At 39.1% G+C, this 27,744-nt stretch overlaps 1 protein-coding gene across 1 annotated transcript in view; it reads left to right on the plus strand.

Moving 5' to 3' along the window:
* Positions 1-5,156: 5,156 nt before the first annotated feature.
* COPB2 (COPI coat complex subunit beta 2) overlaps positions 5,157-27,744 on the plus strand; it is a 31,119-nt gene continuing 8,531 nt past the window's right edge. Inside the window, exons 1-15 of the mRNA XM_012536425.3 lie at positions 5,157-5,297; positions 9,638-9,775; positions 13,279-13,365; positions 13,568-13,694; positions 14,572-14,720; positions 16,587-16,733; positions 17,681-17,780; positions 18,428-18,570; positions 18,820-19,019; positions 20,339-20,449; positions 23,504-23,592; positions 23,683-23,789; positions 24,859-25,002; positions 25,648-25,778; positions 26,049-26,256. Coding sequence (XP_012391879.2) covers positions 5,295-5,297; positions 9,638-9,775; positions 13,279-13,365; positions 13,568-13,694; positions 14,572-14,720; positions 16,587-16,733; positions 17,681-17,780; positions 18,428-18,570; positions 18,820-19,019; positions 20,339-20,449; positions 23,504-23,592; positions 23,683-23,789; positions 24,859-25,002; positions 25,648-25,778; positions 26,049-26,256 — 1,884 coding nt within the window. The 5' untranslated portion in view covers positions 5,157-5,294. The remainder of the gene's footprint in view (positions 5,298-9,637; positions 9,776-13,278; positions 13,366-13,567; positions 13,695-14,571; positions 14,721-16,586; positions 16,734-17,680; positions 17,781-18,427; positions 18,571-18,819; positions 19,020-20,338; positions 20,450-23,503; positions 23,593-23,682; positions 23,790-24,858; positions 25,003-25,647; positions 25,779-26,048; positions 26,257-27,744) is intronic.

Here is a 27,744-nt window from a genome sequence, read left to right on the forward strand (position 1 = left end):
TGCTATGTGCCAGATATCCAGGCTATTTGTCATTATTATTCATTTATTTATATGCAGCACTATCATTTACAAGCACATAATTCTTAAGGAAACATCATTGCTCTAAACCTCTCAATTTGCTTATATAAAACTTTGTAAAGTCTTTTCTCTGGAAAGAAAGTTAAGCATTGATTGTCAGAGAATGTCCCCCCAGGACCTCTGCATACCATGCACACTTGGGCCTCTGCCACTGGTCCCCTCACACCCACCAGGCTCCTTGCCCTGAGTTCCAGGACCCTCAAATTTATACAGCACTGTTTCAAGCATAATAAAGCCTCAACAAACATTTGCTGATTTAAGGTGGCTTCCTGAGAAAAAGAGCAATGCATACTATAAAATATGCAGGAAGAACTACTTCACTGGCACATGAATGAAGTAAAAAATGTCTAATATATCCTGCAGCCACTCCCTTTGCCCATTTCATTTGACGAAAATATAGAATCACAGACTCAAAATTCTAAAGAAACTTGGAGTAGAAAGGGACTTTAGAGTTCATTTTTCCAACATTATCTTGTAGGTAATGAAACTGAGACCCAGAGAGTTCATTCCACAAGACAACCCTGAGTCAAAGAAGTCTCCAGAACCTGCTGGGCATGACTTAACCACAGGTTGTCTTAGCACTCCACATGTGAAGAGCTGGATATAAAATGTCCAGGGTGTGGACCATTATGGAGGTCACTAAATGACCAAGTCCCAAAACTCTGCTGCCATATTTACAATGTCCAGCAATTGCTACCTATGAAATCACTGCCTTCATTCATTCAAAGCTCACTTTAAACCCTGCCTCCTCTAAATAGGTTTATTAAAAAGACATAGAGTGAATGCCATTTTTAAGAAGGTAAAATATACTCGTGTCAAAAACATGACTAACAATCTGGATATTTACACTTTCAAGTACACAAAAGTGAACATTCCCTCTATCCTAAATCCCACGTCAAACTCACATGGAGTAAATTTAACAGATTTTAAATTCTGAGAACGTAATCATACAAAGTGTACAGCACATTGTAGTTGATCAGTGCTTTTCAATCCATCAAAGCTTTGCCTCTGTCAGGCAACCTTATTAAGCTTCATTCTTCTTGGAAGACAACTCAGTGGTTCTCCAATTCAATTCAGTCTCCTGCTGGTTAGTATGTGATTATGTGGTCAAGACTCCCACTTTCATTCACTTCATGCAGAAATCCAGCTGAGAACCTTAACATTTCCTTTAATAGGGAAAGTAACTGACATGGAATGATGAATCAATAATAGAGCATGAAGATTACCCCACTTAACATTCTTCAGTGCTTCCCTAGGTCCTTCAGGGTAAAGTCCAGACTTCTTAAACTGGCAATCATGGACTTTCAAGGATCTGAGCGTCATCTATCTTTCTAGTCCCATTTCTCACTCCTCCCCCTTCTTACTCTCTGGTCCAAGCATGCCAAACTACTTTTAGTTCTCTGGAAAAATCGAACTCTCAAGTCTCTCCACTTAAAATGCCCTACATACACCCTCTTGACACTTGTCTGGCTAGTTCCTAACTCATACTGTAAAGGTCCATTCAGTTGCATGCATCCATGTGGAGTGTCATCATGAAGTAATTAACGTCAACTATACCCCAAATATAGGAACAATCAATCCACTTTCAGTAGGACATCAACATTTGTCTTTCCATGACTAAACTTTTGGTAAAATAGTTTATACCCACCACTTCCACTTCTTTATCATCCAATCCTTTCTTAATCCCTTGCAAACCTGCTTCCCCTAGCATTACTCAACTGAAAAAAAATTTTTTTTAAGGCTATTAGTGTCCTCATAATCATCTAATTCACTGACAATAGTTTTTTTTCTCCAAATACCAAGTTTCCTTAAGTTCTCTAAAGCCATCTAGACTGCTAGTCACCCTATTATATTCTACCTCCCTTCCCTTCTGTGGCACACAGTTTTCCTTGCTGCCTTATTCAAATTGTTCCTTTACTGTGTCATTTACTGGCTCCACTTCTTCCTCTAATTAAAGATATTCCTCTGGGTTCACTATTTTCAAAACATGAGCATTAGGATGCCTCCCAATTCCCTAACTCACAAAACAAATGCAAATTATTTGTGTACCCTGTTGATTCTAGCTTCTTAGTGAGAAAGGAAGAACTCACAGTCCAGTAAAAAGAGCATTCATTTTGGAGATAAACTTGGGTTCAGATCTCAAGTATGTCACCAACTCTTGAGCAGTGTGGCATGGAGCATATCTACTCAACTCATTTGGGCCTCAGTGTTTCATCTATAAGTTGAAGAAAATAATGGCTATCTTTCAGTATTACTATACGAATTGCAGTATGCAAAGTGCATATTTCAATGCTGGGTACAAAATTGGGCACTCAATGAAATCTATTCAATATTATTATTTCCACACCCAATTCCTCCAAACTTGTATAGTATCTCACTGTTCCAATCCATTTCTTCATACGCATCAACAAAAGATAAATCTTATAGAGGGCATATATGAACATGTTTTTTTTCTGGCTTAATTGTTCCCGAGTGCTTACTGAATCAAAGCCCGATTCCTCCCTATTAAAGTAAATTTTCAGATTTTAGCCCCAGCCTTCTCCCTCACTGCCATTCTAAATGAATACCATTTTCCAAACAAACTGGATTTTTGTGGTCCAAAGGTCCACCTCAAATTCTGCCTCCTTTATGAAAATTATCTCCCCAGCTGGTTATTTTATCCTGAGTATTTTATTGGTACTTCTTATAAATTGTAACCCTTTTGAAGGGAGAAACTAGGTTCTTATTCATTCTCCTACTCACCACTTTGCTAAGTGATGAGACATGTATATATTTTAAAAATACCAACTAGACTTTTCCTCAAGGAATTATTTTCACTTCCTCAACTTCTCATGAAAGGGTGGGAATAGAATAGGGAGGGAAGGGTGTATGTAGAGTACTGACAGAGACACTGCTGGCTGAACTTCCACTTGGAATTCTCCCAGCAGCAGCAAAAAGGCAGGGTTGAAACAGTCATCCTAGAAACTGACCAGGTAAGACTTTAAGATCTGTTAATCAATTGCACTCAAATTCTTGGGAAACCCTTTCCCAATTTGCTAAGCTTGTCCATATTTCTTTTCTTTCCCAGACTTACTTTTCTACCTTCTAGTCTTCTCTAAACTGAAGAGTAAACAAAAGATTTTATTTTAAACCCACAGTTGAACACACAGGAATATAAACACATATATTTAATGTTATTTTATGTATTAGTTCATATTTGAGAATCTTATTTCTTTAAAGTGAAATTTCTTTCAACCCAAATCCAAGACTAAATTTTTACAGGTATAATCTTCAGGCAGCACCTAGTATAGTGCTTTGGATACAGTACAAATTCATTATGTAATATCTGAAAGAAGAATGAATTTATAATGCACAACTCCAGAACTTAATGTTGGTTAACTGCCATGGAAAAAAAATGAGAAAATATATAGTCAAAGTGAGTGTGATACTTCGGGACTCAGCATCTTGGGTGCCTAGCGGTGTACAAAGATTTTTTTTTTTAAGATGAGGAAAACTAAGACCCACAAAGAGGTCACATTGGCAACAAACTCCTGCTAAAGGCAAATTACTGAAGGCAAATTACCTGATGCAGAGTCCATATGTCTCCCTCTGAATATTACTTTCCACACACACACACACACACACACACACACACACACACACACACCCCTCTTTTTTTTTTTTTCTTTCCGATAATCTAGAGGTCTAAAAAATCCCCAAGGCTACTCTCAGGCCTGAGGTACACGTTTATATGTAGCAAAAGGGCAAGTGTTACTTGGCCCACAGTGTTTAAAAAATAAAATTTTAAAATAAATAAATTTATTTTAAAAAGTGGGAAGGGATTTCCCTGATGGCGCAGTGGTAGGATCTGCCTGACAATGCAGGGGACACGGGTTTGAGCCCTGGTCTGGGAAGATCCCACATGCCGCGGAGCAACTAAGCCCGTGCGCCACAACTACTGAGCCTGTGCTCTAGAGCCTGCGAGCCACAACTACTGAGCCTGCATGCCACAACTACTGAAGCCCGCGTGCCTAGAGCCCGTGCTCCGCAGCAAGAGAAGCCGCCACAGTGAGAAGCCCAAGCACCGCAACGAAGAGTAGCTCCCGCTCGCCGCAACTAGAGAAAGACAGGGTGCAGCAACGAAGACCCAACGCAGCCAAAAATAAACAAAATTAAAAAAAATAAAACTAAAAAGGCGAGAAGAGGGTGCGGGTAGGCAAATGCTCTAGCACTTTACTTTGCAACCGCTATGGCTCAGGCCCTTATTCTAGAGTTCAACTACCTTAATGAAGATATACTTCGGTGTAATAGAGCACAGGACTTGGAGGACTTATCAGTCTGGTATCAAATCCTGACTCTACCATTTAGTGTGGCCTTGGCGGGGACCCTGAACTTCTTTGAGCCTTAGCTTCCTCATCAGTAAAATGGAGATAGTTCAGATTCGATGTGAAGATTTGAGAGGAAAGTATTCTGGCACACAGCCGAAGATCAATAAATAGTTATAAATGAATGAACAACGCGGTCGACGCTCAATAGAAGGAGATCCTGCAGGGTCGGATACTCCCATATCCTGGGGAGCTCCAGAGCTGAAGACTCTTCGCAGCCCTCAGACCACCAATGCCTGAAGCTCAGCCCAGAAACCGGCCCACATCCTTCCAGCCTCAATCAGGGCCCCGAGCAGGCCCCGCAGAGGACTCTCTGGGCCTCGTTCTCAGGTCCACCAGAGTACAGTAGGCTTAGAGCCTAGCTTCGCCTTCTCTTCTCTTCCCCGCCCTCTCCTCAGAGCCAGAATCAGAGGAAGCTTCACAGCGCTTCTCAGCCCCTGCGACACAACTCCACTATAGGGGAGTTTCTCCGGCCGTTAGCATTCGGATGAAGCATTTCGCTTTTCCTCATCTCATTTAACTCGCGGTTTTCTGATTCTCGTACAAGCTCAGCAGCCCCAGGACACTGCAGCGGATAGTGGAGGCCACACCCCCACGTCCCCAGCAGCGCCAGGTGGGCTCGAGGCCATTTAGGAGGCCCTGTTGCCTTGGAAATTGGGGCGGGGCTTGGGAATCGTCAGCCCTCCGCGCCGCGTTTGCGCAGGCGCTCGGGCCCTGGACTCGAGTTCTATCGCGAGAACTCCTCCCGGAAGTTCCACGTCAAGCAGTCGGCCGGTCGGCTGGTCGGTGGGTCTCTCCCGGACTGCTTCGTCCGCAGCGAGTAAAGGCGCCCGGGCTCGGACCAACGGAGCCATGGTAGGTCCAGGCCCTGCAGGAGGGAGTGGGGCCCCTGCGGCCAAGGCCAATTCCTGGGGCTCCTGGCCTGAGGACCGTAGTCAGCAGCGGCCTGCGCTCCCGTTGCGGCCGCCGCCTCAGGCCTTGCGGGGTCTTGGTCCAGTTTGAACTCTGGGAGGGAGTGGTTTGAGGAGGCAGTGCCTGGAATTGAGGGGTCCCTGACTCCTCCGGTGCTTACGGCGTTTGCCAGAGGTCGTGCGGTCTGCAGCGGGATCCTTGGTGTAGGGAAATAGAAGAGACTGAAAACGTTGAACTCCGTAGAAGGCTTTGGCGAAACTGCCTCATTGTGCCTTTAAAACGACGACAGCTGATTTTGCAGTCATGTTGGGTTCTGGTATAGTATGTGCTGACCGCAAACTACGAACTTAAACAGGCAAGCCCCCCCCCCAAAAAGTAAATAAAATGCATAGAGAGTCAACAGTGGAATTTCAGATGCTTTGGGACCCCAGCTTAAGTTTCTAGGGAGAAACGAAGAGTTGGGGAGTTGTTTATAAAACTGGTTGGCGTGTTTTTCTTCATTTGCAAATATAGCGGCTGATAAGAATGACAGTCATGACAGCATTTTTTATTATCACCCCCAAATATGCTCTAAAATACTTTTGCACAAAAAGAGTTATAATAGTAAGAAAAACAGTATGATAGTGTGAGAATTTCTTTCCAAAAAGATGTAAGAAATTCAATATTTTGTATTTAAACATTTTCCTGCTTTTCTTCACTTGTTAGGAAGCACAGGTTCAAGGATTTTGGAGCTTGAAGACCGTAGGGATTGATAAGTCCGAGTTCCTCACCTTGCTGTTAAAGGAAAAAAAATAAATAAAAACTTAAAAGCAAGTTAGTTTAAGGCTCATTGCTGCAGAGTTTTAACTACAACAAGTTGATTTCCTGGGGAAACTTGTGAACATTATGGATACTTCCAGAAAAATGCATAGAGAAACACGCTGTGTTTTAGTGGGTTCACTCACAGATACCGCCCCCCCACAATCCTCATCCATGAACTTTATTGGGTTCCCAGGTTAAGAGCCTCTGAACAATACTGAAGTCACTTAATTATGCCCCCTCGTATTACCAACCACCTGCTCTGGGGTGTGCTGTGCTTTCAGCACTGGACATTTTTGGAAACAGCCCTTGCATCTGCCTAATTTAGTTTTCTTTTGCAATGTTTAAGAGTATTTTTATAATTACATATTTCATTCTTTAACACATTTAAAATCTTTTATATAACTACAAAATGTGAATTTATTTATTCACTCATTTACCATAGAGTGTTTACTATGTGCCATGGATTTTGCTAAACATTTGCCTCCTAATTCTCACAACAGCTGGGAGAGTGAATTATAAATGCTTATGGAGTGGTTACAATAGGCCAGGCACTGTTCTGTTTAACACTGAATTTAATTCTCATTATACTAAGCGGTAGATAATAGTCAATGGTTTTACATTTTTCAAACCTGAGAGTTAAGTAAATTTACCCACTGTTGTACGTTTGAAATGAGTAGTGGAACTGAAGTTTGAGTCCATCATGATTCTTTAGACCTCGATTATACTGTCTGTACTTAAACCTCTATACCCAAATATATAAGATGCTGTGGAGATAAACACATGAATAAGCAGTGACCCTGCCCTTAAGTAGCATCTGTTCTAGAAAGCAAAAACAGACATGTGCACAAATGTTAAATGTTAAAATTAAAACCTGTAGGATCCCGTAGGAAAGGATGCTTCTGGTAGGGTAATCTGAAAGATCATAGTAGTGGCAGTAGCATTTAAGCTGAGTCCTAAATGCATCCAGCTTTTGGGAGATATAAGGAGACATTTAGAGTTAAGGCTGCAGTATAAGTACCTTACTCATTTTGTATTCCACAGTGCCTAGTACAATGTCTCATTCAAAGTAGGCACTAAAATCTTGGGAGAAATACAGCAGGAGCTCTTGGCTGTGCTTTTTGAACTGAGATTGTGCATTGGGGGTATGTAGAGTTATACTGGGGTTGCTCAGTCCCCTGGACCACCTTCCTGAAGCATCACTTTTACTCAGTAATCAAGCATTTAAAATATTTTTAATGGTAAAATATACATAGTTTATAAGTGTACAGTTTCCTCATTTACTAGAGGAAAAAGCCTCCACCGTGCTTCCTGGCATATAATAGACACATAATGTTTGCTGACTCTGAAGAGACCAGAAAAAAAGAGTTAACATTTGTGATGATAATTAATGGGACAAAATTCAGAAATGGGTGAAGTAAGAGGTCCTGCTTCAGCAAGGTATGTGAAGATGATGGTTTGAAAGTAGCAAGTTTGAGATGGAGAAGAAGGTAAGACAGTGGAAACATTTTTGTGGCTATTGTAGAGAAGAGCCAGAGAACTCGGATCTTTTAAAGGGAAGTAAGAGGTGTAGGTTGTTGCCAAAAGTGAGGGAGGCCTGTATAGAAGTCAGAGCAAGGTTCGAAGCAGTCAGTGACCCAGATTTGATAGAGATCCAAAACGATGAATAAAAGCCTTGTGAGGTGTTTGCTTTGTCTCAGGAAATTATCTCTGCGGAAATTATGTAGCAGTCTTCATTTGTGTAGAAAAGTAACGTTAAATTTCTGTCCAATTCATGATCATCATGGAAGATCGCAAAAATAAAAATTGGATGATAACGCAACTTGCCAAATAAACTTTGAGGTTGTGTGTAAAACCTGTTGAAGGAGAAATATATTTTAAATCAGTCTTCCTCAGATCTGCTTCCAAGAGAGAATTAAGACTACTGCCCTAAGCCATCATTATATATAATGAGTTAACTTTTCTCCTAGAGAGGTATCCTTGGGAGAATTGAGAAAGTAGTTATTCAGATCATTTTCTTTCTGTGGTTTAGATGAGGAATCCAGGTTGAAAAAGGCTGTTTTAAACTATTAGTATTTTATGACTCGAGAGAGTATTTTAGCTTCGGTTTAAAATTGTAATTTCCGTTTGGTTCTTGTAACTTAAATACATTAAAACATTATAAACATTCCCATTTGGCTCCAAAGCCCTTCATGGACATGGATATAACCCCTATTGATCCCACATTACATTGCCTAGCATTTACTGATATTATTGCCAAAATAAATCTAATACTTTTCTCTGAAGAACTCAATTTTTTAAAAAAATAATTGAGGTATAATTGACATATGACATTATATTAGTTTTAGGTGTCCAATATAATGATTTGATATTTGTGTATATCGTGAAACAATCACCACAATAAGTCTAAACACCTGTCACCATACATAGTTACAAAAATGTGTTTTTTCTTGCAATGAAAACGTTTAAGATCTACTCTCTTAGCAACTGTCAAATATGCAACACTGTATTATTAACTACTGTGCTGTACATTACATCTCCATGACCTACTTATTTTATAACTGGAAGTTTGTACCCTTTGACCCCCTTCACTCATTTCTCCCTCTTCCACACTCCACCTCTGGGAGTTACCAATCTGTTCTCAGTATCTGTGAGCCAGGTTTTTGTGTTTTGGTTTTTTTGGGTTTTTTTCATATACATCAACCAAAACAATATATCACAACATATTGAGGGCTGAAGCAGATATGGGAAAACAAATGTCCTCTATTAAGTCAGAATTTAAAGAGTTTTGCAAAAATGTAAAACATTGCTACTCTTCTCACTAAATTTCTTTTGAAACTATAGTTAGTTTTCATAACAATATCTTACTTAAGTTAACATGTAATGGGTTTAGTTCATTTTTGAAAATGAATTAATACAGAAATATTTTAATGTCTCAATTTTAATTTTTAGCATGGTAAATATTAATAAATATAATCTACCTAAAAAGAAGCTTTTTAGTGTCCTCAAAAATTAAGACTGTAGGGCTTCCCTGGTGGCGCAGTGGTTGAGGGTCCGCCTGCCGATGCGGGGGACGCGGGTTCGTGCCCCGGTCTGGGAGGATCCCACGTGCCGCGGAGCGGCTGGGCCCGTGGGCCATGGCCGCTGGGCCTGCGCGTCCGGAGCCTGTGCTCCGCAACGGGAGAGGCCACAGCAGTGAGAGGCCCGCGTACCGCAAAAAAAAAAAAAAAGACTGTAAAGGTGTCCTAAGACCAAAAAGTTTGACAAGTGCTGCTACAAATTAAAAATTCTTAAATACTCATTTTTTTTGTATATATGAGTGAATAAGTAGGTGCTTTAGACTTCAAATTGTGTCTGTAATTTAGCAAAGTAAAAACTGAATTGTTTTGTAGGCATGTTAATGCACTGTTTTTAGTTAAGATCTCACGCATGTTTTATTTGGCATAGCAATTTAATGTTTGTTTGTTTTTTATGTTTGTCCTTAGCCTCTGCGACTGGATATCAAGAGAAAGCTAACTGCTCGATCTGATCGAGTTAAGAGTGTGGATTTGCATCCTACAGAGCCGTGGATGTTGGCGAGTCTTTACAATGGCAGTGTGTGTGTTTGGAATCATGAAACACAGGTAGGAATTTTTAAAGACTTTATTAGAAATACCATCTTAATCTGTTTACAGTGAAAGAGAAGAAATATAACAGAGTTGAGTAGTGTATGCCTACTGCTTTCTTAAATAAAATTAGTACGAAGTATTTTTAATAAACTAACATTTATGAGGGTAGAGCTTGTGGGAGAAACTGTCTGGACTCATTATATCCAATATTTAAGTGTTAAGTTCTGAGATAGGTAGTATTAGCTCTACTTTGAAATTAAGGAAACTGACACCAATATAAGATCACTTGCTCTAGATGAAAGTATTTAATGGTACTTAATTTTCCGTTCAGTGAGTATTCTAACCATCTTAAGAATGGGATTTTTACTTTTATTAAATTGTCCCCAAGTGCTCACTGTAATGCATGATGCAGGTAACTTCCAGTCAGCCATACAAATTATAGATTATATCAGAGAGAGATTTGTAGTCAGCTTTTCATTACACATGAGAATGTGCCTTTTACAGATTATTTCCCTTAAATGCTTTCATCTGAGTAAATAATACGTCTTTCAGCTTAGTTTGTCTTATCTTTTCCAGTCTTTGTTGGCCATCCTTAATCTTTTTCTTTCAAAGTACAGAACATATCATAGTTTTGAGTCTATTTATACAGTAATTATCCCCAACATCCAAGGTTAAGTTCTTAAAATCCAGATAAAATTCACATTTGAGGAACTTAAGGTGGCAAAAATAGGCCTTAGGGAACCAAGTTCAGGAGTAAACCTAAAAACACCCTTATAGCTTATATCACTCTAATGAAACAGTAAGGACTACACAGTCAGCCAAGTCCCACCAGTGACATTTTATTCACATTAACACTTTGATCTCTGCTATATCCCAGTGCCTATGACATTACCTGACACACAGTAAGGGCTCAGTAATTATTTGTTGACCTAGTGAATAATAAACTTTCCTTTTATCAGTATATCACTAATTCAGAATTTCTGTCCAGCGACTTCAAATCTTTATCTTGTGAATTCCTTTTGCCTTGATGTGGAGAGTATGCTTGTTAACTGCTTTTGTGTGGGTGGGGTCGGGGGGAGGATCTACTCTCTCCATGTGTTTAAAACCTTTCAGATTTTATGCTTAGCAGATACACTGGTACCTGCTCCACCGCCACCTTGCTTCCTGATGCTCCCTGGAGTCCCCTCTGTCAGCTCCATTTAACCATTTCTCAGCTCTGTCATTTCACTATAGTTGTGCTCTAAAGCCCTGGTGTACTTCCCTTATCTTTCTCCAGGCTTTACTGTAACATAACTGCTTTATCTGGGTCATCTACTTTGCTTCGTTTTTCTTTCTGTACCCTTCTGTGCCCTCCTGCAGGGCCACCTACTTCCCCTTTCATAATTCATCTCATTGGTAAGTTTTTGTTTAATTTCCTTCTTTCCTTCAAAAATGGAGGTTTTATGAGGACAGGGATTATCCTAGTGTTAATTCCTATTGTTATTCCAAGTGGGTACCTGGCAGACAGGCTCATAGTAGATACTCAGTAAGTTTTTGTTGAATGGTTGATCTATTTTTGGTTCTACCTGCTTTTCCTCCTCTTTTTATCACCAACAGAAGTTACTTGCCACTCGTGTATTGAGAGCAAAATTCTTGAAAGAGCCAAAAAATGTTTTTGGAAGTAAATTCAAATGTACTTGAATTTCAGATAAGGAGATATTATACTCTTTGAGGTGATGGGTGCAGCAGTTAAAAAATCAGTATGTTATATATACAATGGAATATTTCTCAGTCATGAAAAGGAACGAAACTGAGTTATTTGTAGTGAGGTGGATGGACCTAGAGTCTGTCGTATAGAGTGAAGTAAGTCAGAAAGAGAAAGACAAATACTGTACACTAACACATATATATGGAAGCTAAAAAATTGGTACTGAAGAACTTAGTGGCAGGGCAGGAATAAAGACACAGATATGGAGAATGGACTTGAGGACTGGGGAAGGGGAAGCTGGGACGAAGTGAGAGAGTAGCATTGACATATATACCCCACCAAATGTAAAATAGACAGCTAGTGGGAAACTGCTACATAGTTTCCCTGCTAATTAAATGATGTGGGCAAGCCTTTTAACCACATTGAGGCTCGGTTTACTTACCTAAATGAAGATGATATGTTGCCTTCTTTACTTCGCAGGATTGTCAGAAGGATTAAATCAAATTGATAAAATTGTGTAGGAGACCTATAAGGCCCCATACAAGTGTTTCTTTATTTTCTTACATTTCGCTGCTGGTTTACATGTTGAGTGTGTAGCGTTTCCTCCTGTTTAGCTTGTTTAGCTTCTGGAGTGGGAAGACCATCCCTTAGGTCATTTGTATCAGCCACAGCACTTAACGTGGACCTGAAACATGACTGTTAGTTCTGTAGCTGCTTTATTTTTTATTGCTCAGCAGATCCCTGAATTTGTTGGCTCCTCACGAGCTTTCGTGGATTTGTCTGTCATCTTATAGGTTGCATGTTCTACCTGTTTGCAGTGTCTGTATCACAGTCAGCTGCTAGTGGTTGTGCAGGTTGGAGCTTATGTCCCCACTCATTCAGCCTTTGACTGAAGAATCTTTGAAGTCTTGCTCAGGAAGCCAGAGTGGGCTCAACAGTTCTTGTGAACCAGTCCCTATTTTTAAATTTGGTGCACATCGTTAATCAATCAGAATATGCTATTTTCATTATTCTCTTGTACAGAAAGAGAGATTAAAAAGTGATAGTTTGATTTTCAGAATTTTAAAGAACAAAGCATCAAAGTGGGAGGACAAAGAGATGCATTCATCCCTGCTCTTTCTAGCAGGGTCTAGTTTTCCACCTTTATCCTGTGTAAATAATTCTATTCTGAGCAGCTTTAAGGGACATCTGAATCACTGTGTTCTCGTACTTCACTAAAAGGAAATGGCATCTGTATGGAAGCATATTGCTGAAGTGTACAAAAGAGTTGTATCTTGTTTATAAATTTATTTTACGAGTTTATGGCTTTAATTTTTAAAAGGAGAAAACTAGGGGCTAATTCATTCAACAAATACTTATTACACATTCATTGTTTTTCAGCAGCTGTTCTAGGCTCTAGGTATACAGTGGTGAACAAGATTCCTGCCCTCAGGGGCTTAGCAGGAAAGATTGACGTTAAACACGTAATTATGAAGGTGCTATGTTGTGAAAGTGGAGTATAAGGTCCTCTGGGTGGGTGTTCAGGCGGAGGGAACATGAGCAAAGAAGGCACTGGGAGTAGCCAAGGATGAAGCTGGAGCACAGAGGATGGGGAACTTCATCTTGTTGACGTTTGCTTTCTTTTGTCATTTATAAGTATTTGCACTTTGAATCTGCTAAAGAAAAGATCTTTGGTCTATTGTTTTCATTTGACTGTTGCACTTTTATATTTTAGCCTGAGAACATTTTATGATTAGTAGTGATATAAAAAATCGGATGTTTTAAATATAACAGGATAGATTTTTCAGTTATTTTCTCATGACTCAAAGTGTATTCTTGTGAAATTTTTAAGACACTGGTGAAAACATTTGAAGTATGTGATCTTCCTGTTCGAGCTGCCAAGTTTGTTGCGAGGAAGAATTGGGCTGTGACGGGGGCGGTAAGTAATTCCCTGCGCTTCTAACCCATCCGTGAACCTGTCAGTGGCTGCTTTGGCGAGTCAAAGAGCTTTGGCTCTTGCTTTGTTTTGTTAATTAGTGCATTGTTTTGGAACCTGGGCTTTATACCCTGAGCCTATAATATACTTTTTTGTGCAATTTACTTCATAACAATAATGATGGTGTTAAACTTTCCATTTCCAGGATGACATGCAGATTAGAGTGTTCAACTACAACACTCTGGAGAGAGTTCATATGTTTGAAGCTCATTCAGACTACATTCGCTGTATTGCTGTTCATCCAACCCAGCCTTTCATTCTAACTAGCAGCGGTAAGAGATGACCCCTTTTGGTCATGTGCGTCTCTTTGAGTATTTCATTTTCATTCAGTGAGACATGCAATTCTTTTACTGCTGTTACAAGCAGAGTTCTAATTCCAAGCAGCCTTTAAACTATTTAAATCCATTAACATGCTATCAGTGCTGCTTACTTTTGTATTTTAATGAATATCAGTTCTACTTAGGATTTGTATAGCAGTTGCTCCAATTCCCGGTCAGGGAAGACCTGAAGGTCTAGATGCTGAAAAGTCTGCTGAACAGAAAGCTAATTTACATGCTGATTGAGTGAGTTTTTGGCAGATTGCCATATACCCTAGTCAATTTTATCTTTATACTCAGATTAGTTTGCTCCTTGGTATTATGTATAAAACAGTGGCGCTTTTGGAAGGCATTTAAAACCAGTTGCACTGAACTGGTAATAGCTCTTTGAAACAGTTTAATTTAGAGATTGAGAAGTAACTCAGAACTTTTTTTTTTTTTTTTAACCAATCTTGTATTAAAAGAGAAATGCTTATTTCTGAAATAGTCATTGCCATCATTATTCATTCATACTTAGACTTTAATCAAACTTGTTCCTCTTTCATCATTCTGTAAAGCCCATTGAGTCTGTCTTAAATTTTTTTCCATGAAATTTGTATATTTGCTATTAGTAATCTCTCTCTTTTATCTCCACTCTTTAGAGAGTTAAATTTATTCTTAGAATAAATAAGCATATTGAAAAATCTGTTCAATTCCGATTCTGTTTCTTTAAGACATGGAATATATGCTTTGTGTTAGATTTGCTGCCTTAAAAGGCACAGAGACTCTGCACCTTAGTTCTGAATGAAAGAAATAGAAATTGCAACTAACTGGAGACTTTTTTTTGGTCTAGATGACATGCTTATTAAACTCTGGGACTGGGATAAGAAATGGTCTTGCTCACAAGTGTTTGAAGGACACACCCATTATGTTATGCAGATTGTGATCAACCCCAAAGATAACAATCAGTTTGCCAGCGCTTCTTTGGACAGGACTATCAAGGTAGGATGTCTACTCTTGGTGTCAGTTATGATTGTTGGTGACATATAGTTGTGTCAGGTGTTTTACTACTGGCTGCCCAGAAAGTTATTCCTGAGAAGTTTCTCTCAAAAGCTCATTTTGAAGCAAAATAGGACTTCTCATTTTGAACCGGAAGGGCATATTCTGTTGAGAAGAACAGTGTGGCAGCTCAGTGTTCTTAATGAAGGAGTGTTTTTCCACGTGGAAGCAATATGGTGTAAGACTTCTTAAACCTCTGCACACCCAGAATAAGAAAATGCCCGTATCTTCTCTAGGTCACTGTTTCCTCTCCTTTAGTATATTTGTTGTTGACTTCTGCTGATTATTAATCTGTTTTATATTTAACTGTCATCTGCCTCCATTCTTTTTCTTACTTCATTTCTCCATACTGCTTCCAGTTATCTTTCTAAAACATGGATTCCATCTTGTCAGTTCCCAGTCTAAGGGTAAAGTCCAAATGCCTTGGTGTGGAATACAAGCGTTTCCAAGACTAGCCTTAGCTAATGTTATGAGATATCTCCAGTAACCCTGGTCTACTCACCATTTTCTAGAGAAGCCCTGAATGTTCACAGAACCTTACCTAATTCAGCTGGTCCTTCTGCCTGCGGTATTCTTTATTCTGCCATTTTGATTTCTTTTCCTCTGGATAATTAATTACTCATCTTTCAAGGCTTATTAGCACAGTTATTTACTCTGAGAAGCTCTCTTCAGACATACATTTCACCTCTAGACAGAGCCAGTCATTTTCATCCCGTTCCTTCCATCGCTTTTTGCCTCTATTATGACCTTCATGTTGAATAATAATGAACGTGTCTCCGGAAATTTTTATCCCTGAAATGTTGATGTTTGGGGCAGGAACTGTGTGTTACCCCCTCCCCCAGACACACGTTAGCAAGCAGCACAGTGCCTTGCCTATACTAGATGCTTAATACACGTTGCAGTGAGTGTAAATACATTTCTTTTCCCACTGTAGTATTTAAATTATTTCTGTATGCATAGATTTAAAATATACATTACATAAACTTTTGTTTGCATGTATAGGCTTACATCTATATAACATTTTTATTAGTTTTCCTTTAACTTTTATAAAATGTTATATGCTGTTTGTCTGACAATTTATTATTAAACGTTATATGTTGAATATCTTAGGACTTCGGCCTACTTTATTTTTTTTTCCTTTCACTGGATTGTCCTTGCTTTTGACATAGGTTGAAACTTTGAAATTAGTTTTAAACTTTCTTCACTAAATTAGGTATATCTTGAAGACAAAAATTATCTTATCTTTGGCTCTAGTAAAGTTTGTTTACACATCTTTATACTCCCCACAGGGCCTCCCATGTAGTAGGCATACAAAATAAACATTTGTAAAGGTAAAGCTCAATACCAGTGCTGTAGTAATATTTGACTACTTTTCCATACTTTTAATTTTTTGACTAAGCAGTAGTTTTCTCCTTTTAATATGTCCTACTAAGTCCACTTTCATTAGCTTTATATTAAATCTCTCATGAAGTCATTTCCTGCCCTTAAAGTAGTGTTTCTCCAAGTCAAGACACCTGGGCTGTCTGTTAAAAAAATCTGGATTCCTGGGCTTCATTGTAGATCCATTGAGTCATAATCTCTGGGGATAAAGCCCGGAAATTGGCATTTTTCAGAGAATGCTATAGTGATTCTGCCCCCTGGAAATTCAAGGAAAGTGAGAAAAAACAAAAACAAGTGGGTGAAAAAATGAGCTTTCTTCAGCCCGCCCCCCCAGCTTTGGCATTTACATGACCTGTCGGGGGTGTGGTGGAGCTGCCTTCTGAAAAGCAAGGCCCCATATTGACTGGCAGATGCTGTTGCTCTCTGAAGGTATGGCAGCTGGGCTCCTCGTCACCAAACTTCACTCTGGAGGGACATGAAAAAGGTGTGAACTGCATTGATTACTACAGTGGGGGCGACAAACCATACCTCATTTCAGGTGCAGATGACCGTCTTGTGAAAATATGGGACTATCAGGTACAGTTTTTTCATAACTTACTTGCCATATATTAGATATGCTTCTTACTGTTTCTTACAGGACAGTTAAAACTTGGGTTTTAAAGTTCTTACAGGACAGTTAAAACTTGGGAACTCTGTTTATAGCATAATAACTTAAGGCATCAGAATTTGCACCTAAAATGTGGTCTCAGACTTTCATTTATATTTGAAAACTAGCAGACAAATGAATAATGTCATGACATCACCATGGTACAATCATTTTGCCACAAAGACTCTTGTAAACCTAGGTATGTTACTATACTTTATTTTTTTGCGGTACGCGGGCCTTTTTTTTTGCGGTACGTGGGCCTCTCACCGTTGTGGCCTCTCCCGTTGCGGAGCACAGGCTCCGGACGCGCAGGCTCAGTGGCCATGGCTCACGGGCCCAGCCGCTCCGCGGCATGTGGGATCCTCCCGGACCGGGGCACGAACCCGTGTCCCCTGCATCGGCAGGCGGACTCTCAACCACTGCACCACGAGGGAAGCCCTGTTACTACACTTTTTATCTCCAAGAGTATGTTAAATTTTTATTTTTTTGTTTCTCACATCAAAATTTCAATAAACAGTTAATAAAATGAGGCGTAGAAACCAGTTGTACTGAGATACTCAAATTTGTGTTTAAATACAGGATAAAAATATTAAAGACAGGAATTTGAGGGAATGATACTTAGATGAAGACCACATCTTTCAGGGGTGTGTTGTGTTTTCTTCTTTAAATGTGATAGTTACATTTACATTTGCCTGTACTATCAAATAATTAGAGAAAATGTGTACACGGTAAGATGGTTCTGTTCCAAAAATCTCTGTATTGAATACTGTTAAGATGTCATAACCACTCTTATTTATTATGTATCTGTGCACTGGGAAAATTAAGGATGAGTTATTGTTTGCCACTAATAAAAGTGTTTTCTGTGTACTGATTACAGAATAAAACATGTGTACAGACACTGGAGGGACACGCCCAGAATGTGTCTTGTGCCAGTTTTCATCCTGAGCTGCCAATTATCATCACAGGTTCAGAAGACGGTAAGTTAGAAATGGGTATTTATTCCTGTGTTTAATATCATTACTAAGTGGATATTTAAGCTGGCTAGTGCCCTGCATTTTCATTGGAAGTTTTAAAGGATTTTGATATTTTTATTAGAGTAGACTGCTTAAGCTGTAAAAGAGTAAAGGGGCATTGTTACCAGCATCATTCTAATGTGTTTTGACTCTGTTACTTAAATAAGAGGACACCAGAAGTGCTAGAGAAAAGCTGAAAAAGCCTGTGCTTTGGAGTCTAAAAGCCCGGGGTCAAATTCAGCCTCTGCCACTTCATAGATGTGTGGTTTGGGTACATTATGAAATGGGCATAGATATATCTGCCTCATAGGATTACAGTGAAAGGATGGGAAGAAATCATGTATAGAAAGCATCTGGCACATAGTGGGCACTGTACCCAGGAATCCTGTCATTATTTCACACTTAAGATCACATTTCTTAGTTTTAGTTTCTTATAAATTTTCTATTATTTATTTATGTTGCTTTATAAAATCACAGACTATAGATCAAGAAATTAAGCTGTCAGGAAGTGTGTTCTGTTTGAATATAAAGACTTCCATGTGGCTGGTTCACCTGACAGTTCATTCTTGGATGTTCAAATCAAAAGGGCATATTCACATGGTTCTTTTCAGGAACCGTGCGTATTTGGCATTCAAGCACCTATCGCCTTGAGAGCACGTTGAATTATGGCATGGAGAGGGTATGGTGTGTGGCCAGCCTGCGAGGATCCAATAACGTTGCTTTGGGCTATGATGAAGGGAGCATCATTGTGAAGGTAATCTCTCATTACACTGTCTCTGAATAGATGGACATAGGGGAAGCAGTTATCTTCCAAGTCACCGGTTTTGTTAAACTGGCATTTCTGTCATTAAGCTCAAGAGATTAGCACCGGAGATTTAAAGTGGAAGAAAGGAGCCCTCCATTAAATGAAAATAGAAAATGTTTATTTTGTCGTGGTTTTATTTTGTTGTGGTTTTATTTTGTTTTCCTTTTCATTGCTAAGAGTCATTTGTCATTCCTCCAGCTTGGTCGGGAGGAACCTGCCATGTCCATGGATGCCAATGGAAAGATAATTTGGGCCAAACATTCGGAAGTCCAGCAGGCCAACCTAAAAGCAATGGGAGATGCTGAAATTAAAGATGGAGAAAGATTGCCACTGGCAGTAAAGGATATGGGCAGTTGTGAAATATACCCTCAGACTATCCAGCACAATCCTAATGGGCGGTAAGCCACCACCAAAATCTCTCTCTGGGCTTCTGTGTATGTTTGCATATCCACAGCATATCCCACCCCTGCCCTTTGGTGGGCATTCCTCATTGAGCTTTTGCCGTGGCCTCACAGTCCTCAACACAGCAGCAGGCAGCCATGCTTCTGATCGGGTTGGCATGCAAGGTGAAGTATAGTTGCCTTCCTGGCCTTATCCCACCACGCAGTTTTGAACAGTTGAATAGTTTTGTGTTGACTCTTTATTTCAGATGTGTTGGTATGTGTCCTTCTGCTCCTTCAAGGCATAGAATCATGTCTTATCCTGAGACTTAGTAGGTGCTCTCTAAATACTTGCTGACTCAGTGCTCTTAAGAAGAAGAGTTGTGAGGTCTTTGTCTTTTGAAAACATTTGGGGACTGCTAATAATTCTGCTTCTTCTCTGTAATTTGAATTGTCAGCTCTGTTTCTCCCTTAAGATTTGTAAAGCACTGAACATCTTGTGAGAGGAGAGTTTCTAGTACAATTAGTTTAAACCTGTGAGTTTTAAAAATTATTTTACAATAGATCTTGGCATTTTATAATGCTGTCCTGAGTATTAAAAAAGACAGAGTATATAAACCAAGTATGCTGCCTAGTTCAGTAAATGGTATCCATAATTACTTGTAATAAAATTTTCTTATGAAGATTAAGAACACATTGCATTTTTTCCCCTTAATATCATAAAATGTTTCTTGCTGAAGTTTTACATTTCACCTTTGGCAATCTAATAACAGCCAATATGTCTACTGAGAAAATTTTGACTATGCAACATTCTTTTTTTCTTATATTTAAATGTTAAAATATCCTGTTTATTTTGATAAATTTAACAGTCATTAAAAACTGGGGTAAGATATCTTTATTCATTTGAATGATCAGCTTTAAAATGAAGATAGCCTTGCAACAAGGTAGTGCCTCCCTATGGTGTAAATGTAATGAGCAAACTGCCAAGCATCTTGGTGCTCAACAGGTGCTCGTTGAATTAGGGGAATCTTCCCCTGGTGCCTCCACCCTTTCTCATCTTCCTGACCCTTTGTTTATAAGAGAGGCCACTGCAGTAACATTTTCAGTAGTAACCCCCTCTTCATAATCTGCTTTTGATTTGTTGGGTGGAATATTTATGTCTAGCTCCATATTCAGAGAAATATATAACTTTAAAAGGTAATAGGTTCATTTGTAACAGTCAACTGAAATAACGTTTGTTATTAGAAATATTTCACCATAAAGATGAATCATTGTTACTTAAATTTTACATGTCATTGGTCCTCTGTACTTCCCTCCCTGGGTTCTATAATTTCTAGGTTTGTTGTGGTGTGTGGTGATGGCGAATATATCATCTACACAGCAATGGCACTGAGAAACAAGAGCTTTGGGTCTGCCCAGGAGTTTGCGTGGGCCCACGATTCTTCAGAGTAAGTTTTGGCTGTGTCATATCCAGCTTGCCCTGATTGCCAATGTGTGTTCTCTGTGCAGCTGTATTAAAGAGGTTTGCAAGGCTCAGTGTAGGCTGTTCTTCACCATGTTAAAGAACAGTTCTCACCAGAGCTGTGTTGGAAGATTGGTCAGGGGCAGCTATGCAGCCTGAGCTGCCTCTGCCTTTTCTGTGTTCAGTATTGAGCGGGCACTCAATCTGATATAATAATCACATTAAACCGGGGACCCAGCACCTATTTCCTTGGTGGAGCCCATGGCAGGGCCTGGTACTTATGGGCTGAAGGCAAAGTAGGCCCTCAAATCAAGACCATGGCAGGCCCTCCCCAGGACCTGGCATCCTGAGCTGCAGCTGCCCTTTTCTGAGTTACTGGGGAGAGATGCCAAATTCTGATGTAATCTTGATGAAAACCTCAATGAATCTTTTTTTTTTTTAATATCTTTATTGGAGTATAACTGATGTACAACGTTGTGTTGGTTTCTACTGTACGACAAAGTGAATCAGCTATATGTATACATATATCTCCATATCCCCTCCCTCTTGAGCCTCCCTCCCACCCTCCCTGTCACACCCCTCTAGGTGGTCACAAAGCATCAAACTGAATCCCTGTGCTATGCAGCAGCTTCCCACTGGCCATCCATTTTACATTTGGTAGTGTATATATGTCAGTGCTACTCGCTCACTTCATCCCAGCTTCACCTCCCCGCCATGTCCTCAAGTCAGTTCTCTACGTCTGCGTCTTTATTCCTGCCCTGCCATTGCAGGTCTGTTTACAATAGCCAGGACATGGAAGCAACCTGAGTGTCCATCAACAGATGAATGGATAAAGAGGATGTGGCACATATATACAATGGAATATTACTCAGCCATAAAAAGAAACGAAATAGAGTTATTTGTAGTGGATGGACCTAGAGTCTGTCATACAGAGTGAAGTAAGTCAGAAAGAGAAAAACAAATACTGTATGCTAACACATATATATGGAATCTTTGGGGAAAAAAAAGGTTCTGATGAACCTAGGGGCAGGACAGGAATAAAGACATAGATGTAGAGAGTGGACTTGACATGGGGAGGGGGAAGGGTAAGCTGGGACGAAGTGAGACAGTGGCATGGACATATATACACTACCAAATGTAAAATAGATAGCTAGTGGGAAGCAGCTGCATAGCACAGGGAGATCAGCTCCGTGCTTTGTGACCACCTAGAGGGGTGGGATAGGGAGGGTGGGAGGGAGATGCAAGAGGGAGGGGATAGGGGGATATACATATGCATATAGCTGATTCACTTTGTTATACAGCAGAAACTAACACAACATTGTAAAGCAGTTATATTCCAATAAAGATGGTAAAAAAAAAACTCATTTTCTGTAATGTTACCTCCCATTCTTTTTTTTTTTTTTTTTTTTTTTTTACAATCTTAGGATCCATTTAATTTTATTTAAATATATCATCACCCTCCTTGAGAATCTAAATCAAGGACTTGGGATCCTAATTTGAAAATGAAACAGAACAACACAGAGGAACCTGTTTCCTCAAAACAGTAATGGGCTTACAGAATGCCTTCTAGGAACTTATACCTAATTAAGTCTGTTCATTCCTTGCATAAACTTTAAGCATCCTCAAATTTTATACATCTCTAAATAAAGTGGAGAAAAGGGGAAAAACCACATTTAGCTGCGTAATTCAAATAAAAGTATTTCTTTACTCACGTCCCAATCTTAACAAATTCTGTCAGAATTCAAAATGTTCATAAAATAGTCTCATTAAAAACAGGAAAAATTTACGTCTCAATTATTATAGTCACTGATCGGTTCCATTTTGATTCCTGTTTGGTGCCATGTAATAAACTACGGGGCTTACACGTTTTTTTCAGACACTGAATTACATCTTTACAGTTTTCTTAGTTTTGTTTTCCCCATATTTTGTGTTGCCTCTTCTGCCAGCAGTGGGTAACGTAAGCCTCAGTGTTGCATAGTAAGAGGCATGCTTTTTATTTTTTAACAAAAAGGTCACTGAAAGGTAAGATCTTTTCATAAATTTCCTAAATAAACTCATTCATGCACAGTTCCATATACTAAAAGGTACTTTGTAGGTACTTAGTTACCATCTTAAGCATGGTCGCCTTACCTCTCTCAACATACCTCTCTCTCTGTTTTGATAGTTTCCTCTTTTCAGCTTTATCCAGCCCAGACCCTGTTCAGCATCTTTCCCGTCTTGAGCAAAGCACTTGTCAGATCACTTCCTCATATACTCCCAAGTATCCAACCACAGCCCCTTTTCAAGGCAGAGGCCCGAGTATATATGATTTATTAAGTTGTTGCCAAACATGGCTGACTAATGAGCCCTTTATAATAAAAGTTTTATTTTTTAAGTTACTTTTATTGAGGTATCATTTATACCAAATAAAATGCACTGTTTTAAATGTATATTTCAGTGAATTTGGACAAATGGATACAATCCGCAACCACCAGCACAATCAAGATATATAGAACATTTCTGTCATCTCAAAAACAATCCCCTTGTGTCCCTTAACAGTCAGCACCCCAGCCCCTACTCCCCAGTAGATTAGATTTGTCTTCTTTAGGGTTTCATGTCAGTGGAGTTGTGTGGTATGCACTCTTAGTCTGGCTTGTTTTGCTCAGCATTAATGTTTTTGAGATTCATCCATGTTGTTGCATGGATGGGTAATTGGTTCCCTTTTTTGCAGAGTAGTGTTCCATTGTATGAACAGACCACAGTTGGTTTAGTTATTCACCTGTTGAGGAACATTTGGATCTTTTCAGCTTCTAAAATAGTTTGTAAGCCCTAGTAATTTGTGTAATAGACCTTGTGAAACCCATTCATTATTTGTCCAACTGTAAGCAGGTCACTGATCTCTCAGGAAAAAATATAATATTGAATTTTCAACTATTAATTTTATATTTTTGCATAATTCACTACTCACATATATTCGAAGATATTTGTAACATTCGGTGGAATTGCAGTTTAGTATATACATAATATGCTGTTTGCTTTCCTTTTTTTTCCCACCCCCCAGATATGCAATAAGAGAGAGCAACAGTGTTGTAAAGATATTTAAGAACTTTAAGGAAAAAAAATCATTTAAACCAGATTTTGGAGCTGAAAGTGAGTGCTGTTTATATATGATACAATTTTAGAAGCTTTGTAATGGCTCAGAAACATCTAAAGATCTAAAATTTTTTTTGTTCTTTTTAGGTATCTATGGAGGCTTCTTACTGGGAGTCAGATCTGTAAATGGCTTAGCTTTCTATGACTGGGACAATACAGAACTCATACGCAGAATTGAAATTCAGCCCAAACACGTGAGCTCCCTCCATTGCTGTTTTTGGAGTGTACATCTTTGTGACAAGCTCTGAGTTCCTGAGGCCAAAAAACATCCTTGTACCCTGCTGTCCCTGTTCCATTGTGCGGGACACAGTGCCATGTACCTCAGGATTGCTTAGAAAAGGAGAGTCGTGGTATTTGAGTGAGGCAGTAGATGTTGGGCTTTTTGAAAAGTATAAAAAGTTATACAAATGCCAAGTGCTGTTCATATTTTAAATGGCTTTAATGCTTTGAAGATAAGTAGCCAGGGAGTTCTTGACCTGGAAAGGCCTACAAGTCTCCCACTCAGTTCAGAAAGCCTTTTCATACCTTACCTGATAATGGCTGTTTAAAATTTAGGTAGCCATTCTCCAGTGACAAAGTTTTCAACCTTTACATCTGCCTGCTTCTTTGACAACTTTAACTGTCAGGAAATTATCTGTGGAGGCAAATCCACTTCCCCAGGGTCCTGGTTCTGTCTTCTAGAGCATGCATTTTCAGTAGGGGGACGTTGTCCCCTAGGGGGAAGAAATTGGTTCCTGAAACCAATTGATGAAAAAAAGTACTCTCTTTATCTATAAAGCATAGATGCTCATATGTTTATACAGATTATGTGTTTGTGTACCTTATGTATATGTTTATGTACTAATATATGTGTAGACATATAGTATCTGTGATACTAAAACCTCAGGGGAAGATGATTGGGAAAAAAATGCCTAAAAAAAGTTTGGGGTGGGGGTCATAATGGGAAAGAAAAAAAAGAGTGAGAAACACTATTCTAGAGCAATAGGGAACAGGCTAGTGCTCCTCTGAATCTCAGCACACCTGGCACTTACTGCCAGCGCTCCTTGCTGCCTCCCTTAGGTCTTTCCATTTCTATGAATGGAACAGTCCTGCCCTGTCCACCCTCCCAAATATGTGTGTATATACATGACAAAATTGTTAAGTGTATACTTAGTATCTTAATGTAGGAAGATAAATCTTGTAGGAAACAAAGTGTATGCAGTTTGTCATACCCACTTAGAAATCCGAAATCATTTATCTGTGTTTTTGTTTGTCATGTTGCAGATTTTCTGGTCTGACTCTGGAGAGCTAGTCTGTATTGCCACTGAAGAGTCATTTTTTATCCTTAAATATCTGTCGGAAAAAGTTTTGGCTGCACAGGAAACACATGAGGGAGTTACTGAAGATGGCATTGAAGATGGCTTTGAAGTAATTGCATCAGCACAACTTTAGCTTTGTTTTTAAATGATTTATATTCTTATAGCAGAACTTCACTCATTGTAACATTTTACTATAAAATAGGTTTGGGGAAACTAATAAGCATTTAAGGAGTTACGGTAAAATGTGAAAATTAAAATCTTGGCTCAGAGATCAGGGTCTGAAAGTATTTGTTCAAAAGAAATTTGTGCTTTGATTTTAGGAAACCTTTAGACTAACTTTGATTATCTTTCAGTAAGGAAATTAGAAGGTGTTTTGGTCTTAAGATAGTTTAGCCAGAGTTATTTGAAATGAGCTCTCAAATGTAAAGATAAATTGTGCATTGTGGAGGTGTCTTGGAAGACATTTTGAAATACTTATTATGCCAGTCTCATGTATGTTAGGAGTTTAGATCAACACATCTTAGATTACAGCTTTGACGCTACAGTGAGATTTTACAGTACAGATACTCATCCAGGAATCTGTTCTTAAATGAAGAAAGTAGAAATTCCAAGGAAAGATTTTCTGTCTTGAAATAGGATTCTTTCTTTGCATTTCTTATTTTACGTATCACCCCTAATTATATTCAGTTTTTTGTCATTGACAGGATTCCTGTTGCTGAATAAGACAATAATAGACTTTATTCTTTTCCTGCAGGTTCTTGGTGAGATTCAGGAAATCGTGAAAACCGGGCTGTGGGTAGGCGACTGCTTCATTTACACAAGTTCTGTGAACAGATTAAATTATTATGTCGGAGGAGAAATAGTCACCATTGCCCACTTGGACAGGTAGCTGAGTATCGTTTTGCTTTTGTCTTTAGCATCCTAAATTTAAAAGTATACTTTTTAAACATAAAACCAGTTGCTGGCTTTTAACAATGATAGGCCTGATTTTTCAGTGTTATCGTTTTAATAGATGGCAGTTCCTAACCAAAATTGCATCAATCAAATGGAAAGATTTTGAGCAAGAGGCAGAGTGAGTGAGTGACTGCAAGAGAGAGAGTGTGTGTATGTACTGACTTGGGCTTAGTTCTAAATTAGTTTCCGTTTCTCTTACAGGACGATGTATCTCCTGGGCTATATTCCTAAAGACAACAGGCTTTATCTGGGGGATAAGGAACTCAACATCGTTAGCTACTCCCTGCTGGTTTCAGTGCTGGAATACCAGACAGCTGTCATGCGGAGAGACTTCAGCATGGCTGATAAGGTCCTTCCGACCATTCCCAAAGAGCAGAGGACCAGAGTTGCTCACTTCTTGGAAAAGCAGGTAAGGGGGTGGGGGTTGGTTGTTTGTTTTGTGTGTGTTTTTGAAAACCAGCAATTTGAAAGAATGTTAATACAAATTTGAAGAACTTTATTTCTTAACTGCCACTGATTTCCTTATGGCAATGGAATTTCTCTTGTAAATTTAAGTCACTTGTACACTCCTCCTCCTCCTTTCTCATTGCCCTTCGCATCCTCTTTAAATGTTGGAGGTGATTACTAGTCTTCCCTTTTTGTAGACTGCTTTTCCATTCTATCAATATTTTCATTTCTATGCTGCATTTTTCTCTGTCCTAGCTGGCTTCTCTCTCTGTCTCTGTCTCTCTCTCTTTGTAAAATATACATAAAATTTACCATTACTGATAAGCCTTTTCCTTGATGTAGCACTTTTTAGTATAAATTCAAAGTTATATGTGCACAAAGTACTATGTTTTGCAAGGCTTAGGAAAAAAACAGCCCTCCCTCTCTCATTTCTCCTCCCTAGCGGTAATCACTTGTAATTCTTTTAGCTGACTCTGTTGGCATTTATTTTCACATGTCTAACATGCTTATATTGCTGTTTCTCAGCTTTAGGCATTTCTTGGGACTTTCCACTCTATACAAGATGAGGAATTTATCTTTCACTCCACCTGCTTCTACCACATACATGCCACATTCCTATTCCTTATCCTCCCAATATAGTTACATCATAATTTTGATTAAATTGGTATTCATTGTTTATATTGTTGTGGCTGTGTAAACACTGTTCATAGCTGAGCCATGTGATATATTATGGCAATAGCTTTCTCTTCTTGCAGTTGTTTGTTTTCCTTGGAGTTAATAATTGTTTCTTTTTTTAAAACTTTGCTTATTTTTCTATGTGCTTAGGGTTATTCTCCCTACTCTGATGGTTCTCCAGATTTCCTTGAAATCTCCTTTCAGTATGTTCAGTCTGCTTCAGGCTAAACTGGTTTCTGCCCTCATCATGGATATCCCCTCACCATCGTGTTGAGGCTTCCCTTTGGCTCTCTTGAGTTGGATCCGTTGTTTCCTATATTCCCTATCTTTCCTGGTTTACTCCCGCATTTTGCTGGAGTATGTCCTTCAGTAGTTTCCTGAGAAAAGGGTTATTTATTAATAGCAAGTAAATTTTTTTGTGACCTCGATTATCTGAAAGTGCCATTGTTCTACCTTAAAACATATTTGGCTATTTAACTGGATATAGAATTCTAGGTTGGAGATGATTTTCTCTCAGAATTTTGAAGACGAAACTCTTATTTTGCCTTCTGCCTTCTAGCTTCTAGTTGTTGAGGTCTAAAGCCATTTATATGCCTGATTCTTGGTACCTGATCTGTTTATTTCTCTTTGGAAGTTTTTTGGGTCTTGTCCCTATTGTTCTGTGATGTTATCATGATGGTGGGCCTTGGTGTAGGGGTTAATTATTGTTCATTCTGCTGGGTATTAGATGAGCTCTCTTAATTGGAAACTCATTCCTTCTTTTTTTTTTTCTGAT

Source organism: Orcinus orca, chromosome 5, assembly GCF_937001465.1.
Source record: "Orcinus orca chromosome 5, mOrcOrc1.1, whole genome shotgun sequence".
Taxonomy (NCBI): Eukaryota; Metazoa; Chordata; class Mammalia; order Artiodactyla; family Delphinidae; genus Orcinus; species Orcinus orca.